Source organism: Onychomys torridus, chromosome 2, assembly GCF_903995425.1.
Source record: "Onychomys torridus chromosome 2, mOncTor1.1, whole genome shotgun sequence".
Taxonomy (NCBI): domain Eukaryota; kingdom Metazoa; phylum Chordata; class Mammalia; order Rodentia; family Cricetidae; genus Onychomys; species Onychomys torridus.
In genome coordinates, this window is record NC_050444.1 from 140,216,670 (window position 1) to 140,233,381 (window position 16,712).

Genomic DNA, 16,712 nt, shown 5'->3' on the forward strand with positions numbered 1-16,712 from the left:
TAGGCTTGGCTGCCCAGCCACCCAAACAGTCTTCCCATTAAAGGTTCTCATGGAGCCTGCTAATTAAATGAATCACAAAGCTTGCTAATTCAGTTAATCCAACCATTAAATAAAGCAAATAGGCTGGGCGGTGGTGGCGAATGCCTTTAATCCCAGCACTTGGAAAGCAGAGCCAGGAGGCTCTCTGTGAGTTTGAGGCCAGCCTGGTCTACAGAGCAAGATCCAGGACAGGCACCAATACTACACAGAGAAACCCTGTCTCAAAAAACCAAAATAAATGAATAAATAAATTTAAAAAAGCAAATAATGCATAGCACAAAACTTGGGGAAACTTCCACTCTCTTTTCTTCTTAGTCCCCAACATCTTCAAAAACCCCTCCCTGCCCAGGAGGAAGGAAGTGTGGCAGAGCTGTAGAGACAGGCCCCAAGACAAATGGAAAATGACACATCTAGGTATCCTCTCTCTGCTCTCGCACCTTCTGTCCCCAGACCAGTACCAGCACACCCAGCTGACTGGGGTTCTTGATGTCATTTTAGGCACTGTTTGTGTGTGGTGCTTGAAGATGGCCCTGTCTGCACCAAAACCTGACTTCTTCTAAACTTCTAAAACCATTTTACACTTTGATTGGAGGAAAGTTTCTTTCTGCATCGTAGTGAGACACCACAGTTTAGGCTTTTCTTCTCTTAGAAAATTATATTTATTTATTATAGAGTATGTAGGGGGTCACATGCACAGATGCCACTGTCTCCTTTGCCTGTCCCCTCTTTCTGTTGGTACATGTACAGAGCACCTGTGCACATAGAGGTCAGTGGATAGTCTCAGACATTGTTGCTTAGGTGCTGTTCCTCATGCACCGTGCATTCCTTTCCCAGGAGCTCATCAAGTAAAGCAGGCTGGCCGGACACTGAGCCCCAGGGATTCACTATCTTTGCCTCCCCACTGTTGGGACAACAAGCACACCACTGCACCCAGCTTTTTCACATGGAGTCTGGGGATTGAATTCAGGTCTTCATGATTTCAACACACTTTATTGACTGAGACATCTCTCCTGTCACCACAATTTAAGTCTTAAAAACCCATTTTTTCTTTCTTTTTTCTGTTTTTTCCCCCATAATTTATTTATTTTTATTTTTATGTGCATTGGTGTTTTGCCTGCATGGGTGGCTGTGTGAGGGTGTCAGCACCACTGAAACTGGAGTTACAGAAGGTTCAGAGCTGCCATATGGGTGCTGGGAATTGAACCCAGGTCCTCTGGAAGAGCAGCCAATGCTCTTAACTGCTGAGCCCCATCTCTCCAGCCCCAGGCTCAATTTTTTTTCTGAACTAACAAGAAAGTAAGGCATCTCTAGGGACTGAAATCTAGAAGCAGTTAAAAGTCTTGGAGAAGAGAAAAGTGTCCACTAAAGAGATTGTTTATATATATATATATATATATATATATATATATATATATATATATATATATATTTGTGTATATTTATTATATAAACATATATATATGTGTGTAATGTGTGTATCTGATCTTCCTATTCAAAGTTTTGCATCTTCTTGAGTGAATGAATATTAATATGTACAAAGGAAAATATGAAAGATCCCGGCATGTTGTAAATGGTTACTCTTGATGAAAGGAGAGATATTTAGCTAGTTACTTGTGTATTATATGTAAGCAGGTTGTGTACAGCATATCTATATAATTTTAGCAATTAAAAATACAATTATGTGCATGTGTCACAGAGAGAGGAGGGTGTTTCAGCAGGGGCTTTCTCTAGTGATGCTTAAGAAAAGAATTCTTTGAGAATGATGGATGCAGTTGTGTTCAAAGAGATGGTTGGCTTAATGACCTCACTTGCCCCTGGCATACATCCCATGATAGATAGACTGCTCCAAACTCCTCAGGCTCTATGTCCCCTTCTGGGCAGAGACTTGGAAGAAGCACACAGAATGAAGTAATTACTAGAATTTCTGCAGAGACAAGGGAATCCCATAGTTGTTTTTGGAGACAGAATTGCAATTTACTTTCCATTTCTCATTAGTTACGACTCAGTTGTATATATCAGAACCTAGTCATGAGCTAATCCCCCCCTCCTTTTTTCAGAATTGCTGCAAGGCTTAAAGAGGTAGTGTTTTCTTTTTAAGTAAATCCTGGTGTAGTGGCACATGCCTGTAACCCCAGCACTTGGGAGGTAGAGACAAGAGGATCAGGAGAGTTCAAAATCATCCTCAGCTATATAGTGAAGCCATCCTGAGCTACACAGGACTCTGTCTCATGTAATTAATTATAAGTAATTAGCTGTAGAGTAACTCAGTGGTAAAGGGTATGCTTAATGTAGTAAGGAAAGCCTGGTTTTAATCCCTAGTTCGTGCACATGCATGAACGCACGCACACAGAGATACAAGTGACACTTGAGAATGGTAAAACATTCAAACAAAAACATATGCATGGACAATAAAGAGTGATCTAGGCATATTGGAGTGTGCCTGTCATCCCAGAATTCAGGACTGAGAGGTAGGGGGGATTCTCACAAATTCAAGGGAAAAAAGTCTTCCCTTTAAATCATTTATACTAAATGACTGCACATAGCTGACTTTGAAATATTCCTAAATGTTTTCCATTCATAGAGAATCATTCACTGTTTTGTAAAGTGGCTTCCTACTACAAGGAGGAAAGCAATTTCATTTTCAGTTAAGTGAATTATATCTGGAGTTACAGGAGAATTTATTTCATTCTGTGTGTGTGTGTGTGTGTGTGTGTATGTGTGTGTGTGAGCTCCCGGGCTCCCGCCTCCACCTCTCACTCCCTGTCACTAGGCTAACAGACACATGGTTCTGGGGTTCTGAACTGAGGTCCCTGTGAATGCTTCTGAACTGCGCCATCTCCTCGGCCCCATTTCATTCTTTCAAATAGATGGATAATGTGATGCTGTACGCAGATAGCACCGTCTCTAAACATCTCCATTTAAACACGGAAGCTGGTCCTCTCTTCATCACTGCCACAGTGGTGCAACACAACATCTCTGTACACAAATATTTGGGTTATTGTGCAGACATTTCTTTGGATGCATTTAAATGATAATGTATATTTAACTTACTCTGATTTATTTTTGTGGGGATGAAACCTGGAGTCTTAAACATGCTAAATAACCATTCTACCACTGAGTGACACCCCAATTCCTAAATGTTTAAATTTTTTTATTAAGGTATATTTATATTTATTAAGGTTCAAGTCGTAAGTTTCATTATGACATTTCTATGTGTAGTTTAATCATAGTCACTCTTCTATTACCCTTTCTTTCGTTAAAAGACTTATTTTTTTATGTGTATGAATGTTTTTGCTTGCATGTATGTGTGTGCACCAAATGTGTGCAGTGCCTGCAGAGGCTAGAGAGGTGTCAGAGTTACAAATTACCTTGCGGTTGCCATGCGGATGCTGGAAATTGAACCTAGGTCTTCCGAAGAGTACCCGGGGCTCTTAACCACTGAACTGTCTGTCTCTCAGTCCTTCCTATCTTCTATCTTACTCTTTGTCTCTAAAAACTATTTTAAGTGGGGGCATGGTGGCCCAGGCATTTAATTCCAGCACTGGGGAGGCCGAGGCACGCAGATCTCTATGGATTTGAGATCAGCCGGATCTACACACCTTTCCATGCCGCCAAGGCTACCCTTCCTCAAAAAACAAACAAAACAAAGTAAATATTCAAAATTTTATCTCTGTGTGTGTGGCGGCCATGGAACGTGCAAGTGTGAAGATCAGAAATCTTTGGGGAGTCACTTCTTTCTGCTGTGGCTTCGAGCGATTGAACTTTGGTCCTCAGGTTTGCCTGTCACGCCTCCTCCTGCCTCAGCTCACCCAGGTCTAGTACTTCAAGAGTGAACCACCGCCAAGTAGGTGTGGTTTGCTTTGTCTTTGAGGTTTGTTTCCCTATGTTGCCCGGGCTGGTCCCTAACTCCAGGGCTCAAGGTGATTTTTCTCCAATCTGGCTTGCAGGGAAAGATTTCAGCTAGTTTAACCGAGCAACGAAATGAAACAGAAACCTGAAGACCTTCCGCCCTGTAAGCACCCACGTGTGCTGGCATTTCTCACACAGGGCGCGGCCTTATCTTCGTACAAAATTTGAAACTCTAATTGGCAGATACAAAGAAATCGAACATTGCATAACCCAGAGCTGCATCGTTAGCTGCAGCGTTAAGCGAGCCCTGAACCACTTCGCACCGGCTTTCTACTCTCTCGCGAGAGTTGACGTCATTGGTCCGCGCCACTTGCCGGGCAGTCGCGCGGTTTGCGTCACTCTCAGTTTCGTCCGGGTGTGCTGTCTCACTGGTGAGGCGGTGAACCCGGGAAGTGCTTCTCTCTGTGGACCCTGCTGCCTCACGCTTCCCGCCACCATGGAGTACCTCATCGGCATCCAGGGCCCCGACTATGTCCTCGTCGCCTCCGATAGGGTGGCAGCCAGCAATATTGTCCAGATGAAGGACGGTGAGAAGGAGAGGGGAGGCCCGGCGGGCCTGGGCGTAGGGGCAGTCGGCGGAAGTTGGTGAAGTGTAGGGTGAACCCCAGGGCAGCTTGGAAGATGGAGCTCAGCCTGCTCTGCCCTTCCAGCACTGCAAAATTTAGAACCGAGGAAGCTGGCAGACAAACTTAGGACTCTGGCTTTCGCTTCTAGGTCAGGGCTGTGCTCTGGCCTTGGCCAATTGCGGCTTGCCAGGTGGGAGCTGCCCAGGTTGGGGAATGCAGTTTGTAAGAGCTGAAGTGTGGGTTCGGGCTAGGCTCCTTAGATCTCTGAATTTCTGATAAGTTCCAGTCGTCGCTAGTGGTCTTTAATTCGTGGGCGCCCTAAGGTGGGATCCTGGGGAGGGTGAGACCGGCTTTTCCAGTCTGCTTCACTTGCCCGGTTCAGATCCACCTTCTCAGCTTTCACCTGCTGCTAGGTTTTCCTTGTATTTAAATAGTTAGTGCAAGTAGAGATGGCGTCTCCCTCTACTTGCTTTGATTTTTTTGTACGTTATTTTTTCAGGGCTCAGATTTTCTTAACCTCTCAGATTAGTACTCAACTCAAAACTTGTTGAGAGAATTGAGTGGACAAGTTATGTGCAAATGTTTAGCATTGGACAGATACTTAACAAAATGTATCAGGTGTGATATATAATATAATATAAACTATTATATTCCCTCTTTGTAGAGTTATTTGGACACAGAATATTAAACAAAACAAAAACAAAACCCTTTTCTAAGGAGATGTCAAAATAGCTTAGTAAGTAAAGGTACTTTTAGCCAGGCCTGCCAACCTGAGTTTGATCTCAGAACCCAGATGGTAGAGGGAGAAACTGACTCCCCGAAGGTTGTTCTCTGACCTCCACACCCGTTCTGTGACACACACACACACACACACACACACACACACACACACACGGAGAACAAGAGAGAAAGAGTCCCTAAATAAACACATAATTTTTTTAAATTATCAAAGAAAAAGTTCTTAAATTTATAAGTGGCAGAACCCAGGTAATAACCCAGAAACCTGTGTAATTTGGGACAAAATACAGTGGGAAAGAACATTCCTACTATGCACAAGGCCCCAGGTTCCATTCTCAGCACTGCAAAAACAAGTTAGTAGACATCCTGAGAAATAGGATCTTTTACCCATAACTCCTATACTCTACTGCTTCTTTTATAGTGGCAATTGACCCACAGAATCTAAGAGTGTGTTTTCATGATTGACCATAGGCATGTTTGAAAGGTATTTTGTTTTTTGTCCAGTGAATTAAAAATTCATTTGATGGTTTTCGGGCACTTCTGTGTACCTTACAGTGCTAAGTGCTGAAAGTAGGGGGGGAAAGAATACTATGTAATCTCTGTTTTTTAAAAGAAGTTAAGGGGGTGTAGGTAGGGGAGTGGAGAGATAGCTCAAAGGTTAAGAACACTGGCTGCTCTTTCAGAGGTCCTGAGTTCAATTCCCAGCACACATATCGTGGCTCACAACCATCTGTAATGAGATCTGATGCCTTCTTCTAAATAAATAAATAAATCTTTTTAAAAAAAAAGAAGAAAAAGGGGTTGGGGATTTAGCTCAGTGGTAGAGTGCTTGCCTAGCAACCGCAAGGCCCTGGGTTCGATCCTCAGCTTAAAAAAGAAAGGAGGAGGAGGAGGAGGAGAAGAAGATGAAGTTAACAGAGTTGGTGTGATGGCTGAGTAGGCAAGAGTGCTTGCTATGTGAACATGGAGACCAGAATTTTAAATGCCAAGTACTTACCTAAAAAAAAAAAAAAAGGAAAAAAAGGCCAGTGTGCCTATAACCTCTGTTGGGAGCAGCAAACACAAACCCTGAGTTCCCTGGCTGTCAGCCAAGCCCAAAGCATGAGTTTCTGCTTCGAGAGAATAAGGTGGAAGATGACCTGATGTCCTTCTCTGTACTAAGCACAGGCAGGTGTGTACACACACACACACACACACACACACACACACACACACACACACAGTTAGTGATTAAGTAAGAGATCCAGGTATGTGTATAAATAATTATAGCACAAGCTAGAAAGTGATTGATGTGTCATGACGAGAGCAGTCAGACTTTGGGCTTATAGGAAGAGGAGACCGTTTTTTTTTTTAGGTAACAATGGTGAGGGAGAGATTCTGGCTGTAGAGTTTAGGGAAAGCTTTGAAGGCAAATAGCAATTAATCCTGGACTTGTGGAATAATAGTGATTAATGCTGGGGTTTGTTGAACTGTATGATAGAGTTAAGATAGCACAAGTGCCTATGACTGCTTTCACAAAGGAAAGGCACCTACCTAGTTGCGAGCCTGTAGCTCCCATCTGGGAAAATAGAAAGGATCCTATGAACTTTGCTTGAGCTCTGTTCTTTCTGAAGAACTTGACATCATACATCTGTGGTGTGAATTGTTTCTCAAGAGACTTTATGTATTTTATGATTAGTTTGTAGAAGTTCTGTGTGTAAGACAGTCTCTGGGGCTGGGGATTTAGCTCAGTGGTAGAGTGCTTGCCTAGCAAGCACAAGGCCCTCAGCTCTGACAAAAAAAAAAAAAAAAAGACATCTCCAAAGGAGTTAGTTTGTTGTGAAAATAGAGTTGCCCGTTGCTTTAATAGTCAGGCTCTGACAGGCAGGTGGTCTTAGCATGAAGAATGTGGGTGGAGCAGTCACCACATCAGTGTGTCTTCTGTTTCATCACAATAAGAGTGAATCGCTTTGAGAAGGAGAATGTGTTCCAAACCCTTATCCATACTGTACTTCTTGTTACAGAGGGTGCAGCCTCTAAGCTAAAATCTGCAGAGAAAGCCAAGACTAGGAGATTCAGGTGTAGTGTGTCCCTATAATCCCATCCCATAGGAGGCAGAGGCAGGATGATCTCTAGTTGGAGATAAGCCTGGTCTACATAATGAATTCAAGGCCATTATAGGATTACATAATGGGACTCTGTCCCTCTCCCTTCCCCCTCTCTCTCTCTCTCTCTCTCTCTCTCTCTCTCTCTCTCTCTCTCTCTCTCACACACACACACACACACACACACACACACACACACACACACCCCAAACATCAAAGAAAAACCTAGGGAATAGATACAAAAAAAATTTTTTTTTAAGCTGAGGATTGAACCCAGGGCCTTGCGCTTGCTAGGCAAGTGCTCTACCACTGAGCTAGATCCCCAACCCACAAGATGAGTTTTGTGTGATAGAAGTATTACTAGTACTGTTAAGTTAGAGGTTTTTTGTTTGTTTGGGTTGTTTTTGTTTTTGTTGTTTTGTTTTAAGGTTTTTCAAGACAGGGTTTCTCTGTGTAACAGTCCTGGCTGGCCTGGAACTCACAGAGATCCACCTGCCTCTGCCTCCTGAGTGCTGGGAATAAAAGTGCATGCCACCACCACCCAGTGTTAGTCTAGTTTTTAAAATCAACAATTTTTTTTTTTTTTTTAGCTGAGGATCGAACCCAGGGCCTTGTGCTTGCTAGGCAAGTGCTCTACCACTGAGGTAAATCCCCAACCCCTAAATCAACAATTTTAGAAGTAAGTCCTATGAATAGCCACAGAAAAGAAAAAGATTTAAGTTATGGAAAAAGGATGAATTTGAATAAGTTCTTGAAGAATAGTTGGAAATAATTGCACTCAACTGATAGCTTATTCTGGTGTGAGAAACTTAGGGTAGGAGGTTCAGAATTGCCTGATGGAATTTGTGTGGAATAGGCAAGAATGCTGAACAGTAATTTGAGGAGAGGCTTGGTTTTTTGTTTTTTTTCCGAGACAGGGTTTCTCTGTGTAGCTTTGTGCCTTTCCTGGAACTCACTTTGGAGACCAGGCTGGCCTCAAACTCACAGAGATCCACCAGCCTCTGCCTCCCCAGAGTGCTGGGATTAAAGGTGTGCGCCGCCACTGGCTGGCAAGAGGCTTGTTTTTTTAATGCTTTTAGGGGAGGGCTCCTTGAAAAGGGGTCTTACTGTGTAGACCTGACTGGCCTGGTACTTTTCATGTAACCTAGCCTCCCAGGACTAGAGTTACAGTCATGCATGAAAATACTGGCTCAGAGTATTGTTTTGTCATCATGCTGCTTGGGAAAATCTGTCGATACTGGGAAGAAGACATTTTCCAAATGTCTGCTTATACAGCTGCCTGGTTCAGCTCTCAGTTTGATTGGATATATGCTACAGTTAATGCCTTTTTCCTCTTAGCCTACAGAGTGACTTTTTAGTTACTCAGAGATCTCCCGAAACTTGCTATTCTGAATTTCTACAACATATGTGATTTACACTACATTATCTAACACTAATTGTAACAGTTTTCCTTACCTGTGAGTTAGGCATTGGTAGTGATAACATCATCATTTACACATTTTTGGTAACTGGAGTTTAGACAGGCAAATTATTTGCCCACTGTGTCTGGTAGGTTCCCCTCTGATGGACCACATGGCTGGCATTACATGCTGATACTCATTTGGTTGTCTGTGCTTGTGGATCTTGTGATTTGTTGTCAAGTGTAAGAATGTCCTAGATCTGTGCAGGCGGCATCTTGTCCTCCAGGGTCATAGATGTCCATCCGTTCTGTTCTGAAGCATTGTCTTTTGCTGAACATGAACACCCTCCTGTAGAAGCTGCCGCCTGTGTTATATTTATTTCATAATTAACAGTTACTGCCTAAAGTAACTAGCCTTTTTGCTGAAATGTGATGTAAGTTTGTAAACTCATTCTCCAACAAGAACTACTTTCCTCCCAATATTTGTGTGTGTGTGTGTGTGTGTGTTTTGCCTGCTGGACCATGCTGCTTATCTGCCTTTTTTTCCTTCTAAAAATAATGTAAACTTATTAAATAATGTTTTCTTACAAAAATGAAAAATGTTAAGGATAGAGATTTAGAAAATACTAATAAGCAAAAGAAGGAAATTAAAATTGTTCATATTCTTACCACTGTCAATAACTTAGAATATACATTCTTCTTGTCCTTTGTGCACATGCACACGCGTGCGCTCACACACACACACACACACACACACACACACACACACGCTTGTGTATGTATATGTAAATGAATCTTCCATTTATAACAACTTTAAAAACTAACAGTCTTCTAATGTGTAACAAGTGAAAATTTGTTTATTTTGGAGTTTTAATGCAATTCAACATTATGTATAGGCCTATTTTATGTAGGAAACAACACCCCTAACCCCCATCCCCATCCCCCATCTCCTACCCCGCTCCAATCTAAAAATCCACATTATTAGTGTCTACAACTCTCTAACACTTGTAAAGGGTTTGATAGTTGCATTTGTTCCTTAAATCCTATTAAGAGATTTTGACATTTCAAAAGCTTTCATACAGGGAGACATGTCTCCCAGGGGAGATTATTCAGCACTATTGGAAAAATGAAAAGTGAAAGTAGGGGTAAGATAGGAAGATTTAAGCTTTTCTCTGAAGCTGCCGACTAAATACTGAGTTTTCTTCCCTAGGCAACAATTACAACCTGAGTATTTATTTATCTATTTAATCTGAATGAGTCTGGTTCAGCTAGATAAGGTTAGAGTATTATGGTTTTCATTAGGTATTTAGATAGCTCACTATTAGCACATTCCTTAAAGTTTCTGCTTTGGAAATGTAGTGTTTACTTTGAGATTTGGAGTCGCAGCTGATTTTTTTTTTTCTTTCTTTGTTGAAATGGTTCTTTAATTTAAATTTTTTAATTTAATTAATTTTAATTAGAATCCATTCTTTCTGCATTTTGTGTGTGTGTGTGTGTGTGTGTGTGTGTGTGTGTGTGTGTGTAACATTTGTATTTGTAGTAACAGAACTCTGTACTTAATCTTGTGCTCAAGATAATCACCATAGTCTGGATTCCTTCAGCTTGCCCTCCCCCCATTTTTCTGTTCCTTATATTTTAAATGTTCTTAAATTGCTTTTTATTGCTTGTTTGTTTTTGTTTTTGAGATAGGGTCTCACTGTGTAGCTCTGACTGTCCTGTAGCTTACTGTGTAGAACAGGCTGGCTTCAAGCTCACAGAGATTAGCTTGCCTCTGCCCCTGGAGTATTGGGATTAAAGTATGTGACCCCATGCCAAGCTTAAATTTTATTTTTTAATTAATTAATTAAGTGCTAGAGATTGGACTCAAGACCTCACACGCACTCAGCATATGTTATATCACTGAGATACATCTATAGCCCCAAATTGTAATTAAAATATTTGTTTTTATGTGTATAGTACATGTATGTTTGTGCACCACATGTGTGCAGTGCCTCCAGAGATCAGAAGATGTGGGATTCCTTGGGACTGAAGTTGCACATGGTTGTGAACCCTAATGTCAGTGCTGGGAACCAAACTTGGGTCCTCTGAAAGAGCAGCAGTACTCTGTGACTGCTGAGCCATCTCTCCAGCCCTGTTTCCCCCCCCCCCCACCCCCCGCTATTGTATTTTAAATAGTCTGCTTTCTTATACAATTTTTGATAGAAATTAACCTTAGTAAAATATGTCGATAGTTAACTTGTTGGTTAGTGAAACTATTAATGTCTCATAATAATAATGGTTAGTAAAATTCTTCAGCATAGTAATTAGTAGACCTGTTTATGGTTGCAAATATAAATAGCTTTTGGTTTCTGTGGTGGTAATTTCTAACATGAATTTCTTTTCCTTTGAGCAGATCATGACAAGATGTTTAAGATGAGTGAAAAAATCTTACTCCTGTGTGTTGGAGAGGCTGGAGACACTGTACAGTTTGCAGAATATATCCAGAAAAACGTGCAGCTTTATAAGATGCGGAATGGTGGGTAAGACTTAGAGGGTAGCTTTGGCTGATGCATTATTTTCTAGGGCTGACATAACAAGGTACCACAGACTGGGCAGTTTAAACAGCAGAACTCTTTAGTAGCTTTGGAGGCTACAGTGTGAGGTCAAGGAGTTAACAGGGTTGAATTTTTCTGAGGCTTTTTCCTTGGCTTGTAAGTGACCATTTTCCCTCTGTTCCTTTACATTACTTTCTCTCTGGGTTGTCTGTCCAGATCTCCTCTCATAAGGACACCAGTCACATTGGATTAGGGCTCACATTCAGAACCACATTTTTACTTGTCTCTTTATATACTATATTTTATTGGCAATCTTATTCACAAGCAGATTGATGGGATCATGTTTTTTCATTTGAATCTTCCTATTAAAAACAGAAACAAAAAGGCGAGTAGTGGTGGCGCACACCTGTAATCCCAGCACTCAGGAGGCAGAGCCAGGCAGATCTTTGTGAGTTCAAGGCCAGCCTGGCTGAGTGAGATCCAGGACAGGCTCCAAAACTACAGAGAAACCCTATCTCAAAAAAAAAAAAAAAATTAGAATCAGGTGTATGGCCTCTGAATTTTAGGCTAGTCTGGTCTACAGAGACAGGGCTACACAGAGAAACCTGTCTCAAAACAACAAAAATCTAGACCCTAAATCCTAATTCTTCTGTTCCCAAAGATTTTCTATAAAAATTCCAGCGCAGAGAATCATTGTAACACTGATATTTCCTATGGAATGCTAGAAATAAAAATTTTTGGTTTTTTTAGAGACAGGGTTTCTCTGTGTAACTTTGGTACCTGTCCTGGATCTCGCTCGGTAGACCAGGCTGGCTTTGAATTCACAGAGATCCGCCTGCCTCTGTCTCGCGAGTGCTGGGATCAAAGGTGTGCGCCACCACTGCCCGGCTAGAATTTTTTTTTTAAGTGCTTTGTTTTGCGTCTGGATGTTTGGCCTGCATACATGGCTTTGCACCACACGGTACCCACAGAAACCAGAAGACATTATCAGATACCCTGGAACTGGAATTCCAGAGGGTTGTGGGTGCTAGAAATTGAACCTGGGTCTTCTGAAACAGCAGCTACTGGACTCTACTCTTTTTCTTTTCTTTTCTTTTTTTTTGGGGGGGGGGGTTATCCAAGACAGGGTTTCTCTGTGTAGTTTTGGTGCCTGTCCTGGAACTCACTCTGTAGACCAGGCTGGCCTCGAACTCACAGAGATCCACCTGGCTCTGCCTCCTGAGTGCTGGGATTAAACTTGTGTGCCATTACTGCCTGGCCTCTTCTCTTTTTCTAAAACAGGATTATATTTATGTTAATGAAAATGCTTTGACCAGGAATGGTGGTATGTGCCTGTAGTCCTAGCACTGAGAAGATGGAGGCAGGAGGCTCAGAAGTTAAGGAAGTTAAAGGCCCTGTGTTCAGCTACACAGGGAGTTTGAGGGCTGCAGGAGACTGTGGCTGGAGAAAAAAAAGGTCTGGACCTGGCTTGGGGAGAGAGAATGAGAAGGAATATGCTTTGCAAATTTAAAACTCTGTAGTTATAAGACACTGTGTTTTATTTTATTTATGTATTTATTTATTTTTTGGTTTTTTGAGACAGGGTTTCTCTGCAGCTTTGCGCCTTTCCTGGAACTCACTTGGTACACCAGCCCAGGCTGGCCTCAAACTCACAGAGATCCACCTGGCTCTGCCAACTGAGTGCTGGGATTAAAGGTGTGCGCCACGACCACCTGGCGACACTGTACTTTAAAAGGGTTCTTTGGGGGCTGGAGAAAGCTCAGCAGTTAAGAGCACTTGAGCTGCTCTTGCAGAGGACCTGAGTTTGGTTTCAGCACCCACATGATGGTTTACTACTGTCCAGCACTCAGGAGGCAGAGGCAGGTGGATAGCCAGGGATACACAGAGAAACCATCTTAAAAAACAAACAAAAAACTGGTGGTGGCACACACCTTTAATGCCAGCACTGAGGAGGCAGAGGCAAGAGGAACTCATGAGTTTGAGCTCCAGCTCACCAGCCTGGTCTACAGAGTGAGTTCTAGGACAGTCAGAACTGTTACACAGAGAAACCTTGTTCCAAAAAACCAAAAACAAACAAAAAGACAGACTATAGCTTTAGTTTAATTTTTATATGATTACCTGTGTAAAGTGACTAGATAGCATCCATTCATACGTATTTTTTAGGCAGTACATTTAGCATTATGCACCCAATTACTTAAGTGTTTTTGAAGGTCTTATCAGTGTTAAGCACTGTGCTTAACACTGCGGAAAATGTGGGTGTTGAGGACTCGGAGCCTGCCATTTAGGAACTAAAACCTCCGCTCCTTGGGATTGCACATTCTTCGGGTGAGGGCTGAGAACGTTTCTGAAGTATGGTGCCGTTGTTTCACTGTGGTCCTGAGAGAAGGTCGAGTCAGTAAGATTAGGAAGAGCTGCTTGATCCGTGTGTTTCAGGTGGTGAAAGTCAGTAGCTAAAAGAAAAATTGTGTTTGTTAGGTTAACCTGCAAAGACCCTTAAGTTACCTGGGTAAGTACAGTTTGGGAAATGGAAATGGAAGGATCAGGAGTTCAAAGCCATCGTCAGCTACATAATGGATTTGAGGTCAGCCTGGTGTAAGAGATCTTTTTTACATGGGATCATATTTCTAAAAACATAAGTAGGCCAGGCGGTGGTGGCGCATGCCTTTAATCCCAGCACTTGGGAGGCAGAGCCAGGCGGATCTCTGTGAGTTAGAGGCCAGCCTGGTTACCAAGTGAGTCCCAGGAAAGGTGCAAAAGCTACACAGAGAAACCCTGTCTTGAAAAACAAAACAAAACAAAACAAAACAAAAAAAAACCCCATAAGTAAATAAAAATGGCTTTTAACAGTAGTGATAGGTGGGACAGGTGTGGGGTGCACACCTGTATCCCGGCACTTTGGAAGTAGGAGAGTCTCAGGTTTAAGGCCGGGGTCTTTAACAAGCGAAGTGTAGAAAAGTGATTTGAGGTGGATGCTGTTGTTTTCTTCTGCTTCACCTCAAATATGACTCTTATGTCTTGTCCAGGGTATGAATTGTCCCCCACAGCAGCGGCTAATTTCACACGGCGAAACCTGGCTGACTGTCTTCGGAGTCGGGTAAGCGGTGCAGCTAACAGCCTTCAATAACAGCAGAAGGGTCTGTGCTTTTATATTGCTTTTAGACATGAACAGTATTTTGCCCTCTTTGACTTTCCTGAGCCCTTCCTTCCCATTGCTAATCATTCATTTTTAGTCTCCTGGGGTTTGTTTACCTTTGGTCATTGTTGCTTTTTACTGTCTAATTCTGTTATTTGGGAGGCTAATGAAGACTACTGAATTCACGGCTAGCCTGCTCTACATAGCTAGTTCTAGGCCAGCCCAGGCTATGTAGTGAGAATATGCCTTATTTCAAGAAGGAAATTAAGTAAACGTTTGGCTTTTTGTTTTCTTCACATTTATTTTGTATGTGGTGTGGGTGTGGAGGTCAGAGAGCAAGTTGCAGGAGTTAGTTCTCAACTTCCACTATATGGGTTGCAGGGATCAAGCTCAGCTTGACAGGCTTAACAGCAATTGCCCTTACCTGCTGAACTGTCTGTCTCACCAGCCCAAAAGAAAGGTGGTGTGTTTGTTGTGCATACTAACATGAAGGATTGTGAGAAACTGCTCCATTCCCTGAGAGTTTATTTTTTTCAAAGCAATTTTAGGCTCTCAGCAAAATTAAGAGGAAAATATAAAGATTTTGCCCATATAAACTCAGCCCAGATACATGTATATAGGGCATCCTGCATTATCAGCATCTACCAGAGTGGTATATTTCTACGAATAATGAACTTGTATTGACAGCCTAGATTCATAATTTACATTAGGGTTTGCTCAGAGGCATTCATCCTGTGAGTTTAGATGAAAGGACATAAATCCATCAGCATCATTCAGAGGATTTCCACTGCCCTGAAAATCCCTGCCCCTGACTTGTTCGTTCTTCATCTGCCTAACCTCTGTTAGCCACTAGTCCTTTTACTGTTTGTGTAGTCCCCTTCTCAGAATGTCATAGCAGAGTCTGAATCAAGGCAGGCTCGCAGATTTGCTTCTTAGTGACGTGTGTTCAAGTTCTCCCGTGTCGTGCTGGAGAAGTGGCCCTGGTTAAGTACACTTGCTGCTCTTACAGAGGACTGAGTTCAATTCCCAGCACCCATGTTAGTCAGCTCACAGTCGTCTGTAACTCCTGTTCCAGGAGATTTGATGTCTCCAGCCTCTTCAGGCAACTGCACTCGTGTGCATGTATCTACATGCAGATGCACACACATACACATAATTTAAAATAATAAAAAATCATCTTGGCTGGAGAGGTGGCTCAGTGGTTAAGAGCACTGGCTGTTCTTCCAGAGGTCCTGGTTCAGTTCCCAGCAACCATGTGGCAGCTCACAAGTGTCTGTAACTCCAGTTCCAGGGGATCCAACATGCTCATGCAGACATGAATGCAGACAAAACACCAATGACATAAAATTAAATTTAAAAAAACCTTAAAAAGTGATCAAATCAAATTCCTCCATGTCTTTTCATGGCTTGGCAGTTTCTTCTTTTTTTTTTTTTTTTTTTTTCCCTTCTTTTTTTTTTTTTAGAGACAGGGTTTCTCTGTGTAGCTTTGCACCTGTTTTTCTGGAACTCACTTGGTAGACCAGGCTGGCCTCGAACTCACAGAGATCCGCCTGGTTCTGCCTCCCGAGTGCTGGGATCAAAGGCATGTGCCACCACCAACGCGGCAGTTTATTTCTTTTTAGCACTGAGTAATATTCCTTTGTCTAAGGACACAGTGGTTTATTATCCTTCCCCCTTCATTAAAGGACACCTTTGTTGCTTCCAATTTGAGGCAGTTTGCATTGGAGATTTTTGATGTATTTTCAGTTCTCTTGGGAAATGTGTGGTTGCTGGTTTGTGCAGAGGGAATGTGTTGAAAAAAAATTTTTTTTTCCCTCGAGACACTGTTTCTTTGTGTAGCCTTGGCTGTCCTAGAGCTGGCTCTGTAGACCAGGCTGGCTTTGAACTCATAGAGATCCATTTGCCTCTGCCTCCTACCACCACCAAGTTAGAATATGTTGAATTTTGTAAGAAAGTACCAAAAAAATTTTTGAAGTGTTTTTATTTTTGTTCAACTGTAGCTGAAGGTCCCTACACGGTGGCAGAGGGAAATATAGCTCTCTGTGGCTGGTCAGCCACGTCAGGGAGTTGTCCTTGTTTTTTCTGGTCTTGTACTGTATGTAGCAATTTCTGTCGTACGTTAAAAGACGAAAAAAATAACTTACAGATTGAGTGCTTAAAGACTGTATAGGGTGTGCCAAGAAAGTTCCTGTGATTGCCAAGGGTGTGTATTTTCTCCACAGGGACTAAGTAATAGACTCTTACCACGTGAGCTTACCCCTGTGCCTATTTATTCATCTAGGATATCCAGATAACTTCCTAACCCCACAG

The 16,712-nt window shown here is 42.2% G+C and overlaps 1 protein-coding gene and 1 non-coding gene across 2 annotated transcripts in view; one reads left to right on the plus strand and one right to left on the minus strand.

Moving 5' to 3' along the window:
• Positions 1 to 396: 396 nt before the first annotated feature.
• Positions 397 to 529, minus strand: LOC118579024. The gene has a single exon (XR_004944394.1). It is a non-coding gene; the product is annotated as a small nucleolar RNA SNORA55 (small nucleolar RNA).
• A 3,745-nt stretch (positions 530 to 4,274) lies between these two features.
• The window catches only part of Psmb2 (proteasome 20S subunit beta 2), a 36,527-nt gene continuing 24,089 nt past the window's right edge, over positions 4,275 to 16,712 (plus strand). Inside the window, exons 1-3 of the mRNA XM_036177246.1 lie at positions 4,275 to 4,475; positions 11,128 to 11,250; positions 14,293 to 14,363. Coding sequence (XP_036033139.1) covers positions 4,385 to 4,475; positions 11,128 to 11,250; positions 14,293 to 14,363 — 285 coding nt within the window. The 5' untranslated portion in view covers positions 4,275 to 4,384. The remainder of the gene's footprint in view (positions 4,476 to 11,127; positions 11,251 to 14,292; positions 14,364 to 16,712) is intronic.